General features: G+C 42.5%; 2 protein-coding genes across 6 annotated transcripts in view; both read right to left on the reverse strand.

Annotated features, from left to right (window-relative positions):
* The window catches only part of rapgef6 (Rap guanine nucleotide exchange factor (GEF) 6), a 125317-nt gene extending 119941 nt beyond the window's left edge, over positions 1–5376 (reverse strand). For all 4 annotated transcript variants that reach the window (XM_062406031.1, XM_062406029.1, XM_062406030.1 and 1 more), the window contains exon 1: positions 4843–5376. In XM_062406031.1, coding sequence (XP_062262015.1) covers positions 4843–4917 — 75 coding nt within the window. In that variant the 5' untranslated portion in view covers positions 4918–5376. The remainder of the gene's footprint in view (positions 1–4842) is intronic.
* A 1964-nt stretch (positions 5377–7340) lies between these two features.
* Positions 7341–22902, reverse strand: part of fnip1 (folliculin interacting protein 1) — a 35417-nt gene continuing 19855 nt past the window's right edge. For both annotated transcript variants that reach the window (XM_062405903.1, XM_062405902.1), the window contains 10 exons: positions 22399–22534; positions 21277–21478; positions 20778–20860; positions 16896–17042; positions 14662–14831; positions 11922–13686; positions 11280–11445; positions 10811–11011; positions 10580–10695; positions 7341–9953 (listed from right to left, as the gene is read on the reverse strand). In XM_062405903.1, coding sequence (XP_062261887.1) covers positions 9875–9953; positions 10580–10695; positions 10811–11011; positions 11280–11445; positions 11922–13686; positions 14662–14831; positions 16896–17042; positions 20778–20860; positions 21277–21478; positions 22399–22534 — 3065 coding nt within the window. In that variant the 3' untranslated portion in view covers positions 7341–9874. The remainder of the gene's footprint in view (positions 9954–10579; positions 10696–10810; positions 11012–11279; positions 11446–11921; positions 13687–14661; positions 14832–16895; positions 17043–20777; positions 20861–21276; positions 21479–22398; positions 22535–22902) is intronic.

Raw genomic sequence — 22902 nt, forward strand, 5'->3', positions numbered from 1 at the left:
GATTTCAGCACAGAACACTGTGGATAACCTGCACTCGGCCGGTTTGTCTTCATTCAACAGTTAAAAAGTTTTGTACCCAAACACAGTCCATCAACCATGAACCCATCTACATGACCATCTACTAACTTCATGTCAAGAGACACTATTCTAGAGCATAGACAACTAATTGATTAACTGATTAAAAAACTTGATCATACGTAACATACAGTACATATTACCTGGAATGTGTCTGTGACCAATCAGACCCCAGGGGTGAAGATACCTGTTTTCTAAAGACTAGTTTCAGGCTCTACTCCTGAGGAGGGCTGGCCCTGCTGTCAGCGTGTTGACTGTCACTGTCATAAACTGCAGCGGAGAGTATTTAAAGTATTCTGTATCAACAACATTGTGACGCCCCCCCAGGGCAACATCGGGAACAGGTAAGTAATGCTGAAGTGGAAGCAAACATACAGGTCAACTTATTCCTGATATATTCCCTCAGTCCCTCCTTGAGCAGACAATCAGACCCGAGGCCAAAAGGTTTCAATTTCACATTCAAGCTTCAGAGGTTTTATTTAACCGGATGACTTCTCGCTTTTTAAAAACAGAAACACAGTTGTCAAGTAAATCTGTTCGTCTCCCATAGACAACTAGACAACTGTATTTTGCTATCTTTTTTTTCAGTGCAAATCCTGCTGAGAGAATTTTCCAAAAGAAGAAGATGTGGACCAAAGGGCTGTGCAGGGACATAAACGAGAAAACTCTGACACCTTCTGTGCCGTCTGTGCAACCGGCACCAAATTAACCTGTAACCAGGGCAACTGGCAAAAAGTTAATTTTTAAAAAGTATGATACTTTCACTCAAAGCTGGTGAACAGCGTCAGCATGTAGGAAACCACCCTCTTTGGTTACTTCTGCTGAATCACACAGCCTCTTTTGAATGACGGTTCTTTGCATACTTGACAGGAACATCGCTTTGACCACACACTGGCCTCCATCCCCTGCTCTGTTCTCCTCACAGAAGTTCTGCCGCTCACTTACAACGCAACACGTCACCACTTAACCCTGTGTTTCCTCCCCTGCGGCTTTGCAATGGCTGGTATTCTCATAAATGTCTGATATGCATGCGGTGCCGCCAAAACCGCCGTAAATCACCCGCCGTGATTTGTATCCTGTCACCACCTGAGCGTCTGGACAGCACTAAGAAAAGGTGAGACATGGAGGCCAGCGCCACACGGAAAACCAGAGACACTGGGAATGGTTGACTGGGCATAAACCCTGCGGTGGGAGAGTGAGATTACCCAGAAAGCCAGACATCTGGAGGGTAGACAGACGTACCTACAGCTCGTCTGAAAATGTACCTTCCAAGAAATTAAGCAGACTGTTTCCACTTAGATATAATCTCAATCAAGGACGAGTGAGAAAGCAATTCACCTGTTTTGACCAAAACCTTAATTGCACTTTAGTTTAATAGTTGGTTTTACGATAATATTCTCAATAGGCCTGCAATTTCATATATATATCAAAATGTTCACTGTAAGGAGTCTTTATTCCCTCAACAATCATATATTCACTATCATACAGTGTGTGATATATAGAAGTTAATGAGCCAGCAAATGTTTCCTTAAAATATTAATGACAGAATTAATCAGTTTTCTTGATTCACTATAGATTATTTCAACAAGTATTTAATTTACAATTGACTATTTTCCTCTTAATAACAATATAACCATCAGACGAATTAATATTGCTTTCCCGAATAAAAAGTACACAACCCAAACAATCAACTTCATTTCACAAAATGTGGAACTATTCCTTTTTCAATTTCACTTCCGTTCCAAACCTGACTCATTCAGTATCAGTTTGACAAGGTCAGCTCTCATATAAGTATTTAAAGACCACAACTAGACAAATTAAAGAGAAGTTGATGTGGCAAAACACAATGCAGCAACTGAAACTTAATTGTTGACAGCAAACAATCATGCCAGCCGCTTTTACTTCTTTTTCTTCTTCTATGTCCAGTGGTGTCTCACCTAACTGTAATTGGTCCGAAAGTCAGAATGTTCCCACGGAGTATTTACACACTGCAAATGATCCGAACCGTGGTTTGGTTGACCCTTCCAAAACCACCTCTTTTGCTCTGACTAAGTTTTGACTCACCTTTCAAACTTGATTTAATTTGTTTATGTTAGGAAACTAAACTGAAAAGTCAGAGGGTCCAGACCAAGCAAGGTTTGAAAGTAACTTTAATACAACTTTTATCAGTCTCGTATTTGTCTAGTTTTCAGTGTTGTTCAATGATTTATTAAGTATTTCCATCTCGGTTTAGATTTTATTGAGCGACTGCCAGGTGACGTGTTCATCTGCAGGTTTGTTTGAATCAGTGGGGAGAGGTTCAGTCATCTTGTCTGTGTATTTGTGATGATCAGCAACTTTGAGCCTAGTGAGACTTGCCTGGCTAATGTTCATGAATCATGAAAAACTGCATGGAAACATTTCACCTTGTTCGTCTCCACCTCTGCTACATTCATGCTGCTGTTACTTCTGAAGAAGAAACAGGGAGTGGACAAAATCCTAAGAATCATTTTCCACTAAATTCCAGAGAATAAAACCTAGTTTAAAACTTGATCAAAGCACTAAACACCATGTGACTCACAGATCTGTCTTATTTCTGTGACTGTGCCATATATTTGTGCATTAAACACAGTTTGTATGGTTTTTCCACGCGTGCACAACTGCCCTCTATGAAGGTGTGAAAGAGGCTTTCTCCATGCTCCCACAAACAAACAGGGGATCAGAGTCATATAAAGGTCCATTCAAAAGCATTCAATGCTCAAGAGATGAAGCCCAGCAGGGGGAGTGGGGGTTCTAACCTTTTTTTTGTACTCTGATAGTGCCTTGAAAAGTGCTTGCACCTAAAAAATAAAAAAAAATATAACCAGCAGCTGAGCATGGAAGGGAGTATGGTGTGGGCTATTTTTGGGAGCAGAGTTTGTAACTGAAGCAGTGACAAGCCAGCTGTGTTTCCACAGAGGAGGAGGAGGAGGAGGAGGAGGAAGGCGGGATATGAAAGCAGTAGTGATTAAAATTAACTGGCCCCGTTCAAATGCAAGTTTACACAAACTATCTCCTGGGCTTAGGCATAAGCCCTGTGACGGGAAGCAGTGACGTTATGTTTTGTTTACCGAAGCTGTATTCTCAGGCCCAGAATGCATTGCAGTCAAAGGGTTTTCCCGAGTTTAACCACGAAATGGACCAAAACATGTCATTCACTGGCTTGGACCCTAACTTCATACTAGAGTACGTCCAAAACGTGGGTTCACTGATGAATATCCACTGACATGAGCCTTTTAAATAATTATGTTAAAATTGTACATAAAAAAAAAAATCATATTTATCTATCTACTAATTCCAGAAACCTCAGTCTGTAGTAGGTGGAATACATATCTCAAGAACGGATTTTCTTATCGGCTTCACACTTGGCGTGTGTGTTGTTAAATAAAGGGCTGTGTCGAATTTGGACACCTAATATGTTCAATATTAACAAACTTCTATATTAACAAAGAGTATTTTCTTGCCATGGCTCAATAACTGCAGGTAAATTTTACACTTTCACTAATATGCAACCAAACAGCCCATTCCAAACAGACACACAGTGAACAGTTGGTGCAGAGGTTAAAGTGTTTTCCTTATAGAAAGAAGCTTCCTGGTTTGAATCCCGGTGTTAGCCTGTGTCTGGTTGGGTTTTCACCGTGTGCTACGGCATAGGTCAATTGGAGACTCTAAATTGTTCCTAAGTGAGTGTGAATGATTGTTTGTCTTTATAATAAAGTCAATAGCTAAATCGTAAAACATCAAGCCTCGATTAAATTTCTTGTTCATCACTGTGATATAGAAAATAAATGTTTATCTACTTATTTCTTTACTCCTTATTGGCCCCAAAATATCAATCGGGCTCTGCTTTCATTCTGAGGGGTTCTGATCAAGACAATCTTAAAGGAATAGTTCACTGAAATATAAAAAGTAATTATCTCCTCACCACTATACTGATGCAGGGTAGGGGGAAGTGTTTGAGTCCACAAAACCCTTTTGGAGCCAAATTCCAACAACGTAAAATGCCTCCATACTGCTGGGATGTCACCCAAGTGTCCGGAAACCCCAACAATCCAATTCGACTCATTTACACCATGTTTTTAGCCTAAATGTCCTCTGATATTCTCCTCTGGAACCCTTTTTTTCCGTTTACACACACGTACTGCACACTACTAGCATCGCTGGTTCCAGTAGCGGACATTTAGGCTAAAAACTTGGTGTAAATAACACAGTTTCGAGCTGAATTTTAATGTCAGGCTTGCGTACACTTGGATGACAACACACAAGCAGTTTGGAGACATGTCTTTTTTTCCTAGTTGTCAACATTTACTTTACTTGTACCGGATTTGGCCACAACGCTTGTTTACCCCTCAAACTCCAAAAATGTTGTGTTGACTCAAACACTTCACCCACCCCTCCATCGGCCTACAGCAGATAATGGGTATTTGGGTGAACTACCCCTTTAACGTGGCCCCCTGGCGCCCTCACCAGGACCCAGAACAGTCCGTGCACCACAGTTTGAGCCTCACATACATTTTGTCCTGTGTGATTTTTCTTTGACTCCTCTTCCCCTCTACTCAGACAGCTTCCTGCTCCTCTCACACAGTTGAACACTGAGCCAGGAGCAGGAGTCACTCCTCCTGTGATCAGACTCCTAATGAACCCATCGGTCTGATTGATCTGATGAGCCTCCTCTGACAGCTGAGAGGGGTTCAGGCAGCTTTAGCTACTGTTAGCAGCAAGATGCTAATGAGCGATGGATTTGTTTACCTCTGTGCTCCGCAGCGAGGGCGGTTTCTTCAAAGCCAGTTTGAAAGAAGTTTCCGTGGCTCCGGTCATTTTCATAACTTCGGCCCGAGCGCACCTCCGGGTGACTTAAACTAACTCCTCTGAGGGGTTCGCTTGCTTCTTCTCCTCGCTGAACAAAAACAAGAAAACCCTCACATCCCGCTGGATCCGGTCCGAGCCGAGCCGAGCATGGATGGAGTTTAGTCCGGAACACGGAGAGAGCACGAGCCGCTTCTCCTCCAGGAGTCGGAGGGAGGTGTGAAACTTTCTCAGAGTGACAGGGAGTTGAGAGCAGGCGGCCTCCGGTGTTCGGAGGAGCACATGTCGGTTCGGAGGAAACTTCCAGGTCGGTAGCAGCCGTCAGTTACATCCAGGGGCTGAGATTTCTCCTCCTGCGCCTCCTGCTCCTCCTGCTGCGGACTGGCGACGACATCTGTCTGCGCGCTGCGTTCAAGCACCGTCGGAAACACTTGCTCTTCAGACGTCACAGTGCAGGCTGCTGTTTGTTATGCTGATGCTGTCGAGTGAAAAATAAATAAATCAAATTTGAAACTTTGTTCTCAAGAGTGAAGATGACTGTGTTTAAAATAAAAAGTATCACAAGCAGATGAGACTGAGAAAGTTGGTGACTCAGGGATAGTTGAGGTTTTTATTGATATATTTCAAATCTGAACATGTGGATAATGCTAGGATTTATTTTGATTTTTATTGAGACATTTGGATTCAAATTAGGAGAATATGGAAGCTCATTTCCGCCACTGTGATATATTTGTTATTAGTAGTAGTAGTAAAAGTACAATTTCCCCCATAATTGTTTAAAAGTTCCATCGACTATTCGTACTGTTGTATCATCATTCTTACTATTTGGATTTTATCTATTTTATTTGTTTGAATTTACTCCATTACTCACTACCGTCTATTGTGGTTATCATTAATAGATATAGTAGTACTAGTACTAGTAATATTTATATCATTATTCTTATTCTAACAAGAAGAAAAAGGAAAAACAAACAAGAATAGTAGAAAAAGGAATTAAGTTATGTTCTTCTCTTATTAGTATTAATATTATCAATAATAATATAAAATAAGAATAAGAATAGTCGTTTTCATTATGATTATAATTATTAGTAGTAATAGCAGTATTTTTTTTTATTGTTTAAATATTGCATCAACAATTCAGTCTATTATATTATCGTCCTCAGTATTTTGATTTAACCTATTTTGTTTCTTCAATTTTTTTCCATTTCTCTACAGTTCATTATTATTGTTATGATTAGTAGTGGTAGTAATATTTGTATATTTCTTATTTTAACAAAATAAGAAAATGAAAAAAGTTACTATTCTTGTATAACTATTGTTATTATAAAATAAGAAAAAGAGGAAGGCGACTGAGCCAGAACTCTCCAATCTGTTGTACGAGCTTTAACAGGAGCACTTGAACGCAGCACAGGTCCTCTGACACAGACTTGTTGCGGATCTAAATGTGGATTCATCTGGTTTTTGAGCTTTTACAAGTTTACTCATGTTTTCACTAGAAAATCCAACGTGACATCTTCGTGTTGACTTTTTAATTCCCCTGATAAACCTCCACAATAAAAGCACGAGTTGCACAAACACAGCTGCTGAGCGCACCTTGTGTTTATCTGCATGTTGTCAGTGGTGTCCACACTGTCAGTACACACACACACACACACACACACACACACACACACAGACACACACACACACACACACACACACACACACGTCAGTGGATTTGCCTGCAGCCTGGACAGGACACTCCTTCCTCCATTGCATAACTGCGGTGTATGTATGCGTGTGCGCTCGTTTCCCTCCACCTCGCGGGCCGCCAGGAGTTGGAGCCGGGAGGAGTCGCAGGGGGATGTTAATTTAAAGGTGGGTCAGGGAGAAATGTGTGATCCAGATGGTGAGAAGTGAGTCCACCTCCAATCCAAACAGTTGTTCTTCTGTTCACCTTGCACTACTTTCAAGTCTGTTTAAAATCATTTTTATAGCAAACGGGAAAATTATAGTAGGCAAATTATTCTGCGTTTTAAAATTAACAAGGTGTGAATGATGCTGGGAGTCAAGGAAAATAAGAGTTTCACTACTCATCCTTACAGCAACCCACACAATGACATAATGTGTGGATTTGTTTGTTCAGTGTTAGTGTGAAAAAAAGACTGAACCACAGCTGCTAATCTGACATGTGAGGAAACTCAAGCCTGGAGCTGCTCCACTGAATCAGGATAAAAGCTTGTGTGTAATGTTCTTTTAATGGGATATCTCCTGAACAACAATATGTGCTCATATCTATTGGAGTCACAGAGTTTTCCTGTCGTTATTAATTCTGGAATCTGAATTGAAGTCCTTACATCTTAGTTTTTTTAGTTTCAGGCAAAGGATTTTATATTCCTACACATTCATAACTAAACTTCCCTATTTGCTTTGATTCAAGGACACAGAACAATCCCACAAACTTAAATTCTCAACATCGGGCATCTTTATTGCACAACATTCCCAGAAAATTGGGAAAAAAAAATATTTGAGGATACAATTCTTAAAAGACATTCTGTACAAATGACGTGGAAATAAACAGAGTATGTACAGTTTACACAAACCACAGCAACTCAATAATTTATTCATGTACAAAGAGGGAAAAGCAAGATATTAATTCATATCTTTTTTTACTTGTATTTTTTAAACATCATGGCTGGGTTGTACAAAACGTAGGCTGATAGATTTGAGCATCGTCGATACATAAACAAGCGTGCGTTCACGCCACTTCTCCGTTAAGACTTGGGTTATATTCAGGGTGAGATTTGGCTGAACAAAAAGAAAACTAGTGCGGTTCCGACTCAGCATCACTGCAACAGAGATATTCCCGCTTTTAACTAGCAGAGGATTTGTCGAAATTGGGGATTTGTCCCCTTAAATGGTTGAAAATAAGAAGCTCCCAATGCACTGCACCGCTTTACCCTCAGCCTGCACTACCTTTGCCATGAAGTTACATTTTCAGCCCAGCGGTAAAGCGCAGTGTTGACCATAGACTGTAAATAAAGATGGAACGACACGTCTCCACTTCCTCCCACTGTCATGTAATAAAGTCATCTTGGGTATTGGGGCCCAGGGTCTGCACAGTAGCGATTGGGGGATGAAGCCACTGATACATGCGCTCGACCAATCATGTGTCAGCCTCAGCTGTCAATCATGACATTTCGCATGGACAAACAACAGTGTGATAAAAAAAACGACCTAAAATTACAAGAGCCATCATTGGGGGAAATATATTTAGCCATCCACTAACATGGAGGAGGCAGGGTGTATGGCCTGTAGTGTGTCCATTCACCACGGGGAGGCTTTGGCTTCAGTTTGGGGAGCGGTCATGTCGTCCATCTTTAGATACAGTCTGTGGTTTCGTCTGAAGTGCAGCAGTTCCTCTCTTGTTCGTGTTATATCAGTTTCTTACTATTGCTATTTTGTCGGAAATCAAACAAAGAAAATATTGTTTGATTTTCGAGGATACCCTGACAACAAAGACTGAGAATAATGAAGTCTTGCTCCATTAGCCCTGCTGCTGGATAAACTTTGTGCCGAGGTGAGAATCAAAAGACAGGAAACTAGCAAAGTTATTCAAGCTCAGCGAATCCCACCCGGGGTATGTGGAGAATCAAAAGGAAAACAAAAAGAAAAAAAAGTCTGCTACACTAACTTTTGTCTTCTGTGAGTACAACTGTCTGCGAAACTGAAAATACAGTAGTGTTGACCGATACATACACATCCACTCTAAGGCCTACTGTGTTCCGTCTCCTCTCGCCGCAGCAAAACATCAAAGCCGTAAACATTGTATAAATGTGGCAAAGCTATAAAAGTGTGAAAATATCTCAGTATTTAGTTTTAAAATATAAGTAGGTGGTGCAATTGTTTTTAGGCTTTTCCGCAGTAGAAAGGAAAACGTCTTCATCACATTCTGATGCACAAAATAAGTGTTTTCCTCTTCACATTTCGTAACGATCATCCTACAGAATTAAACAGCCTTCCCTTTTTCAAAGAACACAGCATAGAGTCTGGACACAGTTGACAGCCGACATTCCTCTGATTAAAATATCTTAAAAAGACACCTCACGGTTTTCTATGGGGCAGCTGTAAATGTGTGTGGGTCGTCCACAGCCCATACGAAAATCTGAGGTAGTGCTGCACCTGTGATAAGAATGTCAAAGCCACTTTTAGCCATTTCAGAATTAGTTTGAAAAACAAAAAAAAAAAAGACGGTGTTCACCTCTCCAAAAAACCATAGGGGCTAAAGTCAGGTGTATATTGTAATTTGACAAGAAAATAAAAAATCCTATTTGTCAGATTCTTTTTGAGATATCTCAGGGAAATTTGGCTTGTAAACAAACACATGAAGATAAACAACAAACATATCATAATTGGCGTGAGATTGATAATGTTCTCAATGATATTTACCTCAAAGCAAAGTGTGAAAATGTCCATCTGTTACCTTTAAACTTGGAGTCCGTCACGTTGAGTGAGCGGGTTTAAGATTGTACAGAAAGAGGAAAAACAAGAGTTCCAAGAAACAAAAATACATTGTTAATGTTCTGTAGATATCTTAAAAGTTTCATTTTCTACTGGGAAAATGAATCAAGTCTTTGGCTTTCGCGTCCAAAAGAGTAAAGTGAGTCCCGTTTTAAAACATTCAAACAGGAGAAGGTCGTTTCAGGGATTCCTCGGGCGTCCGCAGAGCCACCCTCTGCTCTCTAGCCCCCCACTGTGGCACAATATCAGCATTGCACCAAATTCAGCAGCAGGGGTGGTGGGGGGAGGCGCTGGCTGTGGTCCGTTAACATGGGCTCTGCTCAGACCTGCAGGGCAAAGACCGACCGAGTCCAGGCATGTCAGACAGGAAACCAGCAGCGGAGCATGGACAGCTGTGTTTCGGGGCCAGAGTGGCACCGCCCGGGTCTGACCGGTTCCCTCGGGCTGCTCAGGGACCACAGTGTCTTTACGGATCTCACAGAAGGATCTGAGCCACATAGGGGGAGTGAGTGCTGGCCACTGCAGCCAACAGGGGGAGGTCGCTGGACTCGATCCTGTGAAGATGCAAGAGCACAGGGTGAGATTTAATGCAAATTAAAATGACAAAATAATTTCAACACCATTTTTCTCTGGCTATAAAACACGACACTGGATGATTGATTCATTGTCCAGGATGTGAATACTGACGCGTTTGCCGATTTCCCGGACTAATGTATTTAAGTTTCAACTGGACACTTTTCTGCAATTATTTTTTATTTCCAACACAGCTCAGACCCTAGATTACTCAGCTTCTACTTGTTCTATAGATTCATCTCGAGCCGATTGATCCCTGTATGTTTATTGGTTAGTTTGTTTGTTTGTCAACAGGATTATGCAAAAACTTCAGGATGGATTTCCACCAAAACTTGGTGGAAGGATCGGACATGGGCCAAGAAAGAACCCATTCGACTTTGGCATGGATCTGGACAAAGGGGCAGATCCAGGAATATTTTTCATCACTTTTTTAATATTGCACAATGGGGCCTTTTATTCACATCTTGTCATATTTTTGTGCAATTTGGTGCAGCTTGATTGGTTGCCTTGGCAGGTAGTCATTCTAGTTATACTAATGTAACGGAATCATAACTTTGAGGTAGAGCCATTGAACATCTATGAGTTGAGAAGAAAGGTTGCTGCTTACCCTAAGACCATGCCCAGTTCTTTCACATGGACTCTTGTCTGGCCCTTTAAATACTCAGCAAGCATCTTACTCTTGAAGTAGATTTCCTGCAGGCGGTCCTCCAGGTGCATTATACACTAAGGGACAGAGGACATGGACTGAAATCAGCATAAACAGACAATAACAAGTGGTTTGAACTGAGATTTTTGTTGTGCTAAATCACATGACAGTACAAAGAGAGATGCTACATACAAAGTTGGGTGAGACGTTGAGTTTGTAGAGCTGGTGAGTGGACTGCAATAAGCTGGAAACCAGACTGGACACCAGGACCTCCTTCCCCAGCTTGTTGACGTCTGTTGCTCGTCTCTGACTGCTGGCCACCTGCACCGTCCACTTGTCTGTGTCTGCTATAATGCAGACAGCCTCCGCTATGGGCTCATCCAATACTGGATGCTACAAAAGATGACAGCAGTAGTTTACTTCATTATACGTATAAAACAGAACCTAATAATAAAGTGCACATGTTCCTACACATCAACCATGAAGGATAATTGAATATCAATGGTCAAATGTCCTTTTACAAAACTCTGTTACCTAATTCACTTGTGATGAAACAGCATCCACTTTAATAACAGTAGCTTGAAAAGTGATCAAACTCTAAGTCTTCAAGGCTCTAACAGGGGAAAATAATCTCCAGCAATAAAATACTCGAGTCCCTTACCTGAACAGCATGGGTTAATTCAGCCGTGAGGCACTGCCGCAGCTTCTCATCACTGGGAAGCCCATGCAGTACAAAGTCTGGCACGTAGGTGGGGCAGTAGCCCCCGAACAGAGACCTGCCAAAATTGGCGATGCTTGGCTTTGAGAAGTTTTCCACCAACTTTGACCTGAAATTCAAACATATGACAGGAGATATTTACTTTTATGACTGAAATGACACTAACAGTTTCTATTCCTGGAGCCCTTTAGAGACAACTCTCTTTGTATCTACCCTGTTCAGTGAGTGGCAGATATACTGAGCAGCAGTTTGTTACCTAGATATGAGAGACAAAAGCTTCCTTCACACATGTACTACAACTTCTCAAGTCATTACCCAGAGGAGCCGTCTGTGTGAACGCATCAGCTGAAGCGGACATTAAATAGAGTTTACTTTGACAGCAACATAGCACAGAGTCTGTGTCATGTCTGACTGAGCTGATGTGCAAACAGATAAATGGATGTAACCGGCTGGCATGAGACAGAATGCAAATTAGATATGATGAGATCATGATTCCATTTCCTGGCTACATCCTCCATTTGACACATTGACCATTAACAGTCGAGGCATACACAGGGTTCACACCCGTGCAGCTCCTGTACTTACCCAGGGAAGGGCACCCGCACTTCCTCCTGCCAGTCCTCCGTCTCCTCACTCTCACTGTCCCCCAGCGCGCTGTCTGAGCTCTCGTTGCGCGGTATCTCCCAGTCGTTGACAGGGACCACCTTATGTTTTTGGTCCTCTTTGCTGTTGCTGTTTCTATCCTGCGGGACAGGGACTGACAACACGAGACCCTTGTCCTGGTCAACAGAACAGCCCCTACAGCAGCAGTTGTCGGAGGAGTCTGTGGAACCACATCTGCACCTCCTCTGGACATCCAACAAAGTGTCTCCTTTCCTGCTGGACCCCACCTCTTCTCCGTCCGAAATAAAACAGAGACCCAAATCCTGAGTTCCTCCTCTACTCTGAAAAGTCTGAACTCCCAAGTCACCAGGCAGACGGACTCCCGAGGGGTCCAGCAAGTCTTTGTGCATGCTGTCCGTGGTGCTGGCCTGCTGTCGCTTAGACACATCTTCTGTTGTCCTCGTCTCCACAGGGTTGTCCGAATACTCATCAAATTTATCCATACATTCTGAGGTCCACTTGGGCATCTTACTAGACACCCGCTGCAGGGCAGGAGTTGCCTTGGTCTGTTTGGTTTGGTCCTCTGATGTACTGGTACTGCTGGTCTTTGAATCTGTTCCTCTCTGCAGCTGCAGCTGTTGATAATGTTGTGCTTGATGATGATGATGATGCTTTAGTTGCTGATGCATCAGCTGCTGCTGGTGAAGCAGCTGTTTGTCCTTGAGGTGTTTCTTGTGCTTTTTAAACTCATCCTCCACCTTCCTTCTGCGGCTCTCTGTGTCCGACTCAGGGGACATGGAGTCACCGATGAGGAAAGTGACTTTCGTTGCAGGCTCCTCTTCTGTTAGAGTCAAAGCCATTGGCCCTGTCTTGGTGTTTCCAGGTATCACTGGTACTGGCACCGTGGGAGAGACGTTCTTATCCGGGGGCTTCTTTTCTAGTGGGATTCCCAAAGGCCGAGGAGTCAGCACTTTGGTGACAGGGTCCCCTGTGCCTGCATCCATCCCAGCACCTGTCCCAGAGTTCTTACACTCTGTGCTGGGAGTTGGGGACGGACATGATACATGGGTTGAGGGTATGGAGGGGACAGTAAGTTTCAGTTCCCCCTTGGTCTCTGTTTCCAGCACACAGACCTGCTCCCTGGGTGAGGCCGAGCCAACGCACAGCATCGCCTCCAGTCGGGCCTCCGTGCCCAGCGAGCTGCTAGACTCCCTTCGTAGCTCCCCCGGCTCTGCTGCCTCTGTAGTCCTGATAACAGGGATCGTGTCCTGACTGTGTCCCGTCTGAAGCACACTGCTCCTGGATCCTTGACTCTCACTGCTGTCCTCCTCGTCTTCCCCATCCTCGTCATCCTCCTTGGGTGCATCCTCTGTACCATGCCCCGCCTCAGCATCTGTGTATGTGCTGCTCTGGAGGCTGTTGTCTGAGGGGTAGTTACTGTCCTCTGTCTCACTCTGATTGCCAGTGGCCCCTTGGGACAAGTAGTCCCCGCTGGGTTTATGGACAGTAACAAGGACATAGTCTGACTCCTCCACCTCTCCTTTCCTTAGAGAGGTGGTGATGAGGGAACCGGGCATGACGATGGCCTCATCCTCAGCACTGTCCAGCATGTGCGTCTCCAGCAGCTCAGAGCAGCGGATGAAGTATGTGAGGACATAGAGTAGTCTCTGGACCAGATCCTGTCGTCGGCCAACCACCACCGTCCTTGACAGGCGTACTGGTGACCCAATGGCCCCGTACAGGTCCCCTACACACAGTGACAGAAAGAAAAAGGAATCATGAGTCAGATAACTTAAGCCCTTAAAAAAAGTAAAAAAGTTTGGTTATTATCTACAAAATCAGAACATAAATCTAAGATATAATATGTTTGTGCCTTAAGTTGTGTGTGTTTGGTATCTCCATTGCATGAGAATGATGATGACCTACGCTGCACATAAAGATATGACAAGTGGAAAAAGTATGCAAATTGTACATGTATTCCTTCCTCGACAGATATATTTAAACACTGAACAGTATAAAATACACGAATTGTCTTTTAAAAATGTTCCTGCCAGGACATTTTTCTGCCTCTTCTTAATCTCCTTTTGTTTAATAATTTGACCAATCAAGTTCTGCAATTCCTTGCTTTAAACACTAGGTGTCAGCATCATACCACTTTAACCACTCTTAATGCTTTGCCATGTCATTTGAGGTCAAAGCGTGGACTCCTCAACAGCAGTAGTCCCAACATCATCACCGCATTTGCTGAAAATTAAACTATAGATTTTCAAAAATGGAACCTGCTTCAGTGCAAAACTACAAGTTTCCACTTCTTATTAACAAAGTAATTTTATAATCATAGACAGGGAAAAAATATTAAATTGAAATACAATTTTTAAACTGTTGTGACATGTGAAAGTGTGAACCATAAAGCTACTTCATAGTCTATAGAAACTGAATTACACCCATCATGACTGAAACAAAATGATAACTTAATAGAGTAGCACGAGGAGATAAATGTCCAGTCCTAACTCGTTATCATGCTGTAATGATTAACAGAATTTATGATGGCAGGTTAGAATCTGTTCAATCTTGAGCCACGACGATCCAACACAGGTGTTATATTCTACTTCTCCTCCAGCCTGCAGCTTTGACAGAAAACAAAGGCTCAGTCATCTCACTCTGCGTGTGTGTGTTATTGTGTGTGTGTGTATGTGTGTTAATGTGTGTGTTTGACTTTCACCTAGCTGTGCCCAGAGTGGGTTGTAGGGGTGTGTCTTTCCGAGCATGTCCACGCTCTGGGAGGAGTGTTTCTCGAGGAAGATCTTGATCGGAGGCTGCCCATTGGGCATGACGGTGGGAACCCAGGCCAGATGATTAGTCAGGATGGACGTCAATAAGGCAGGGAGGAATCTGGAACGTCAAACACAAGCTGGTCAGCAAAACCCCAAGAGTCCTGAAATGTAGTTTCTGGTTGGATGCAATCAATCAGATGAACTGGCTTCTCGGTTTCACCCCGTGACTTTGTTTCATTAGGTCAGAAGATCTCTTAATACGGGGGAAAGCATAGGTCAGTCTTTTTCTTGCTAAACTGGACACCACGTAGGAACACACAAGTACAAAGACGTGTGCTCACTTCTCTATGCTGACCACAAGTGTCTACTTCCCTTCCTGTCTCATGACTCAACACCATCGTGGCACTCAAGTTCAAACAGTTCCACGGACACAGTTGTGGCTGCTGCCGAAATCAAAACCATTGGTCATGGGAATACAGATGGGATGCCTCAGATAAGACAAGAGTGCAACTGAGTACATCAGCAGCTCCCTGAGAGCCGGTAGCTTAGTTACGTGTTAGTCATCATGACCGGTGGTGGAAGAAACTATGACTTCAGCTAAGAAGTGATGCTGACAGACAAACACCACTTGTTGCCTGGGAGACACAGTTTTTATTATTGGTCAACACAACGAGAGTGAGAGTAGGTCTGTAGAGATTCACATTCAGCCAATATGTTTTAAATGAGATGCTTTTAATAATGATAATGTTATTTATCTTCTTTTCCAAAAAGTGTAGCTAAAATTATGATTTCTTCTTAGTCTTTGTAGTAAAAATGTTGTGTTGGTCATATTTTACTTTCCAGACTGTCAAGCCAAGCCTCCTGCGATCATGTATGTTTAATACAATTTTTGCAGTATCTAAAACAACCATTTGTTGCTAGTGCCAGAAACACACTCACCTCTGCCATGGTCATTGATTTGATGCATTTATCAAGCAAAATAAACAAACGTTCTCTGGGTGCAACGACTTGAATATGAACAACCCTAACCCTAACCCTAGCTCATGTGTAGTTTTCCCTGTTGATTAACTTTGAAGGTGGATCTCTTGAAACCTTTGACAGATACCAAACTGACTTGAAATTGTACATCTAAGGTTTAAATCTCATGGGTTAATATATATTTTCTTCAATGCCATTTAATTAACATTGTTTCTCCCTTTCCATTTTACCGATATCTCTGATTTTCCAGCATTGATTTAATTGTTTTTGTATACAAAAGAAAAGGAGCTGTTGTATGAAAGAAGACTGAATGAATGAAAAATGAAAAATTAATCGTTAAGTGCTAGGTCTACTTAAAAAGTTGAAATAACTTTAGGTTCTGGGAACCTGTCATGGACATAACTGTCAGAGTTATTGGTGATCCAGACTTGTCAACCCTGGTATAGTATTTGTTTAATGCGTGAAAGATTAAGAAACCACAACATTAAAATGTTGGTAATTACTACGTTCCTTTAAGATCATCTTGATGCAACAATTCAGTTCAGTGTAATGAATGCTACTTATATCAGATGCACTCAATATTGCTGCCATGTTCAGTAAATGCCTTGCTACCACTTCATATATTTACAGCAGTGGTTTGAAATGGTTTTGTAACAGCAACAATGAGAGTGTAGAGACTGGCAGGGATCTTCTCATTCACAGCTCCCTCTGAGAGAGACAAGTAAACGCAAAGAGGGGGAAGCATTCACAGTGTGTGTATTTGTGTGTGTGTGATAGAGCGTTTTTTAACTTGTGTATGTGAGAGAGAAAATGAATAGTGTTTGAGAGTCTGCATGTGTCTCTCTGTTCATGAGCTTGATCAGGAAGTACAAGCCAACAAAAGAAGTGGAAAGACACTGCATGTGTAACATTTCTTAATGTCTGAATGCTAATGAGCATGTCTTTCCCTCTTTACATCTGTGAGCTTGCATGGTTCCTGCCCGATTTCTTTCTGCATTTTGGCTTTCAGAAGATCAAAATCTCATTTCCTAGAGTTCTGGGTTTGTTTTAACAATGCAACTGCTGACAGCTAGTATGCAATATGACAGACATGTTGGAACATGCATTTTCATCTAATTTCCTTCCTAGTCTGAGAAAAAAAACTCTTAAAGTGGTGTGACATACAGAAGTTCAAACTAGGTGTTAGAACAAGTGGACACTCAACTGGTTCTTGGAGGCCTGCTCCATCAGCAGGGAGAGCTCCCTCATGAACTGACTGCAGAGCTGGTTCTTCTCCGATGCCCCAGACATCATGGTCAACCAGACAGGCTCAGCCACCCGAGGCATGGTGTACAGGTCGCAGATGGTCATCCTGGAGACGAGGTACAGCGAGGGAGGGAGGGATGAAAGACGGAGAGGGCGTGTGGAGAGCGAACGAGAGGGAAGGAGGGGAAGAGAGAGAAAACAGACAGAGATGGAACAGACACGTTATTGTCTCTCGGGGGTAAACAAAAGAGATCTCAGTTCACAGAGCGTTGCTGTCTGCACTGAGGCCATGGGAGACCCTGGGTGTGTGTGCGTGTGTGTAAGACTCCGTCAAACTTGTGCACGCTCACACAACCTCTGCACTGGCTCTGTGCTGCAAGTGTGTGTTTGAGTGAAGCTATCTGTATGTGGCTCGGCTTGGGCATTTGTTCATTGAGAAGGAGTGGAGTTTCCATGGAACGTGGGGTGTGTTGGTGAGCATGTCTCGGCCAGGGGCCAGGCTTTGACACAGGGGCAGAGGGGAATCTCTGCAGCCTGAGGAATGTCAGGAATCAGGCGTTTCTTAGTCAGAGCTGTAATATGGACGGCAGCTGCTGGACTCTGTCTTCAAAAATGCAAAAGGAGGATGTGGCGTTTTATCTGTTAACCCTTAATTCCTTGCAAACACAACATAAACAACTGCGATCTTGTGCAAACACATAAAACACAACAGCATAGCTCAACAGAAAGGAGTTAATGTCATTTGGAACTCAACACACATAGAACACGCCCCCTAACCTCTTTACATATCATTGTCAGCAGACAAACCCCCTAATAATACTTTATTCATTCCTGTGTTACAAACAGGTCGACTTATCCGTGGCCTTTTTAAGCCCTACTTGACCCACTCTGTCTGCTGTGGATTCATCTATTGAAAAAGCCCCCAGTGGATAGATGTGTGAGAAGGAGCCAGCCTGACATTAGAGAGAGAGCTGCCCTCGGCTTCTTTGCGGCAGCTGAACTTTTAAGAGCTTGCTTGTGTTTTATTACCTCACGATGGAGGGCACCAATCCAAGAATTTCTGACCTCATCCACGGCTTTTGGCAGTGGGCTGTGTTTTCAGTGGCTAATGTACACATTGCACCGGTATGGTCACTGAAAGCTCCTGGACCCAGTCTAATTTTTGTTTGCAGTTGAGTTGATATATTAATACATTCTAGCAAGTCAATTAGTGAATTCATATGTTTTACAACCTCTTTGTCACAATCGGAATGTAGAGTATAAAACTTAAAATATAAAATACACTTCATTTTAAGATGCTTTTGAGTCTTGTTCATTTTAAGGGATAACCTTAAATACAATGTTGGGTATGAAAACTGCATTCGAAACTCAGAAGCAATTACCCGGCTGCAGAGCGGCACCGTTTCTAATGGCTGCCATTTGGTGTATTCTTACCCTTCAGATTGCACTTTTTTATGTATTTATGGTAAATGGGATCTACTGAACCCTGGTGTGTTGAGTGTTCCTATTGGCTCAGGACAACTGCCTGTACCCTAACGTAACCCTACAGGCTGGTGTGACTTTTATGTATACATGCCCCTGCTAACTGTGCAACTTATCTTTGGCAGCTTGCATGCATGGGTGTTTCCTTGCCCTCCAACTACGTCAAAGCATTAAACGAAAAACATTTGTTCCAGTTTCCTTCAGCAATGTTCCATGATGATGATTCAAATACCTCTTAATGGCAAAGGTGGCTATGCTTATATTTAGCTGCCATCTGAAGGTGAAATTTGTATTTTGTTTGTCCCGTGCAATAGAGTTCTCCCTGCTGGCACTCATATATTATTTACTATTCTGGTGCTTGTGGCCACTGCCCGAGTTAGATAGGGTTGACACGTAGGAGGCTTGGGTTTCTGTGGCCGGCTGCCAACAGGCATATGACTGCAGCAATGAGGGGACCTCAGACGGGAAACTGCCTACCAGCGGATGATTGACAAGGGAAAGTAGTGGTGGAGACAGGCCAGCATTCACATACACATTAAAAAAGTTTGTAGTGACAAGCATGGCTCACACATATACACACACATGCATTCACGCTATTCTGCAACCTCATCAGCTCAAATTTATGATATAATTTTTCCATGTCATCGCATTTCATTCTGAGAACTTATGTTTCTAAATAGCCTAAATAAAGCATCCTCTAAAAGTAGCATTTGCAGAGTTGAGTTTAGGTCGTTTCTAAAACACTGATCAATAAGCTTCCCTTAAGACAACCAAGGCCCTGAAGCAAGATCTCCCAGCATGCTCTGTAGTTACAATGCAACACAAGTGGTTTGCTCAAGACAGGTGGGGAACAGAATGTTCCTCTTTTCTCTATATTTCTACTTCTCTTACTTCGCTCAATGTGCTCAAAGTAAGAGCAGGGATTTTTTTTTCTCGGAGACTGATGAAGAGAAGTAGTGTTTACCACACATCACTGGTAGTCAAGTCATGACTGATGAGAACCAGGTCCAATCAGGAAGCGAATGCCCGTCAATACTAAAACGCGGCACAGGGGTTCTCAAACTAAAACACGGCCAGCAGCGATTTTAAAATTTAAATTTGAATGCGATCAAAAAAGTCCAGAGTAGCATTGACAGCAGAAATAAACAGAGAAGGTACCGCTGACAACTTCATCATGTGTGATTGCTTATTAATTATATATTGTAGCACGAAAAATAATATTTCTACGAAAAATAATTTTAACACTATTTGACTATGAATCACACAACTCCTATGTGATGTGACGAGATTCTACAGGGAAATTACTGTTGCTGATTGATTCCCATGCTTTTGGTGCACCCTTTGTTTAGTCAGACCAAAACACAGGAAGTGTCACAAAGATAATGCCAAACCCACTGCTGTTGTAATCTGCCGTTGCTCAGCTTCTACATGTGCATCGTATTAAAAATTTTGTCAAACTTAATGAGTTTTGTACCTTAAATATATACCATACATAAAAATGAACACATACTCAGTAATTATTAATGACTGCCACACCTCAGCCCACTGCATCAGTAACTGGAGCAGAATCTCCTCGCCTGTTTCCTTCACTTCTCATAGATTCACCTTGATACACTAACTGCTTTTGACTGTCATGACGTCTTTTCTAAAAGTTCTTGCAACAAAAAGCTGACAAGAACCATTTGATTCAGATTTTTGAATAAAACAATATGTGTTTTTTGGGGCTGCGTCAACCTCAAATGTTGCTGCTGATGGACAGGGCAATCTGATACAGGCCCTTTACCTGCCTGTTTGTTTTATCACACCAGCCTTTCCAGCATCTTATCTCTCCCTCACTCTCAAGAAACTAAATCCTGTCCACCACGCAGTTTACCCGTGTCGCACTATGTGCAGTGACGACTGATAGACACAATGAATGATGCACGTTGCACAGCATGCTCTTGTGTCAGGTTACATGGAGCAGAGATACACCGAACACGTCTTTTAAATGTAGCTTCTGTTTCCTGGGAATAGATGTTAAATGTCACGTATTTTCCAGTCGCTCAGTGATGTGGAGACATTGCTATGCATGTAGTTAGAGTGTTTGGTTCCAGTCAACAGAAACTGAATGGAACTTAGATGTTTGCTCTGGTGAACTGCCCTTCAGATTTTATTAATAAACTTGCAGTGAAGCTCCTGCCTTCAATAAACTGTGAGTGGATGGGTTATTGGCCCATATCAAAATCCTTGTGTTAAATGAGCAGGATAATCTCGTTTCAAACAAAACTGCTCCAAAGTTTACTGTGATGTATGGTGAAAAGATTTCTTAATTAATGTTATTGGCTGATTCACAATGAGTCAAAAAGAATTGTTGCCCAACCTGAATTCGTTGAGTCCCTCCATCATACGGCTGTAAGCCAAGGCCCTCTGACTGGCATCAGGTGACCGACTCATCTTCATGGCCTTGAGGGTGACATAGCACACACACGCTTTGAGCTATTTGGCACTGAAGCCCACAAACAAAGTTGCAGGAAAGGTGGAGCAAGTAATTTGTCAAAGAGGATGACGGGGGGAGCTCTGACAGTGCCAACAACAGGCATCAGTGTTCAGAACCACAGATATATGTGGTATGACCATTGACGAGTCAATGTGACAGCTCATTACAAAGGGAAGGACAGGGTGTAAAGTTGACATTTGGCTACTATTCATATCTCCCTGCTAAGCAGGTTTCTTTGACGGGTTTATTTACACAAACATCTGACACATCAAATCAATGATTTTGTAATTTTAATGAATAACGACATCAGGAAAATAAAACACAAAGGGGAAATCAGGAAGAAATTCCGCTCTTATAATTGCAGTTCTAGACTTTAACTGACCTGTTCGATTGCGCTCTTCAGTTTGTTCATGTGGCTTTCAAACAGAGGGAAGTGGGAGAAGAAGAAATCCTGGAAGCGGTTGTTCTCCTCGGTGTTTGGGGACAGCGTAAAGATGACTCCGATGGCGATCTTCTTCTTCCTGGCTACGCCGAGGCTCGGTCCCCCGCTTTCATCAGACATGTTGAAGCTCTCCTCCACTGACCTGTCCGGGACAGGGGGTTAATTTCAGAGCAGAGACCAATAAGGATTCTGACAAGAAAGATTCTGGAGGGTAACATGTGGGTAACTTCCATGCATTGACTTAACATAGAAACTTGATTCTTTTTAGTTTTTCCAGCACAAGTCTATTTCATACCAAGTTATATCTATGCTCCCAGATTGTTTCACATAACAAAATCTTAAGAATACTGTTTAGGATCTCCTTTTCTGAGTGTGGAGTTTTAATTGCAGGGAAATACTGTTAATCAAAACGAGTTAATAGCCTAAATTCTATCCATAATTTTAACAGATTTTATCGTTGAAAAGAAAAATACTTTGAGGTGTGTTAAGAAGTGAAAACATATTAGGAGACTCTTAATCCTAGACTTTTTTACTGCTTCAGCTGGTAAACAAGATCTGTTGGTGCTGCTGAACTGGAGAGCCTGAAAGATTAAAGCACCCTTAAGCCTTTATAGTGACAGGCCAACACAATATCCTGTGCAAAGTTGTGTGTTTGCGTGTGTGTGTGTGTGTCTGACCCTAGATTCTGAGAACGTCCTAAGAGAACAAACTACAAATACCTGATGAATCTGATTAATGTTTGTGTAGAGTCTCTGCGAGTGTTTGGAAAGGTGCTAAGAAGATCATAATGTGAGTGTGTGTGTGGGGGTAAGAGTTGAATCTAATGATTGATAAGTTGACTGACAGGAAATGTATCAGCTAACTATTTCAGCACATAACCCTTTTCAAGAAATAAATACCTAAAATAACCGTTCTAGTTGTTAGGGTTTTTTGAAGAAAGAAAGACAGAAAGAGCTATCCCTCTGTAATGAACAATGTTTCTTATTATTTATGTGTAGGTTAATCTAGGTATAACTGTTTTTGCATGGTTGTGTTGTGCACGTATGCTTTTATTTGTCTCACCATCGGGGAAAAACACCATTCTCCAGACTGGTGGTTTGGCTGCGGAGCCATCGGCGCTGGTAGCTGGAAGCACAGCTGCTGGTCAGAGAGGAGCCAGGAGACGGGAAGGGGGTGATCAACAGGCTGCTCAGAGAAGCTAAAGAGACGGAGAAGAGAAAGAACTAAATATAAAACCAAGAGAGTGAATGCGAAAAACAGGTTAAGTGTTTAGGGTTATTCATTCTGAACACAAACACCAGCCACCCCCCCACACACACCCACCCACCAAGACAGATCAGAGAGTTATTTACAGCCCATAGGCACTGGCCAATGGTCACATGAGCCATTAGGACAGAATGTGGTGTTGCATGTGTACATGTGTGAAGAGAGAGCGTCCTGAGGGCGAGTGAATGCGTACGCGTGTGTGAAAAAAACTAAAACTGTGCTAACAAGTTGAAAACGTAGCGAGAGGACTGTTGTAAGAGGAGAAGGAGGGAGGCGGGAAGAGAGGAGTGCTACGGGGGA

Source organism: Platichthys flesus, chromosome 15, assembly GCF_949316205.1.
Source record: "Platichthys flesus chromosome 15, fPlaFle2.1, whole genome shotgun sequence".
Taxonomy (NCBI): Eukaryota; Metazoa; Chordata; class Actinopteri; order Pleuronectiformes; family Pleuronectidae; genus Platichthys; species Platichthys flesus.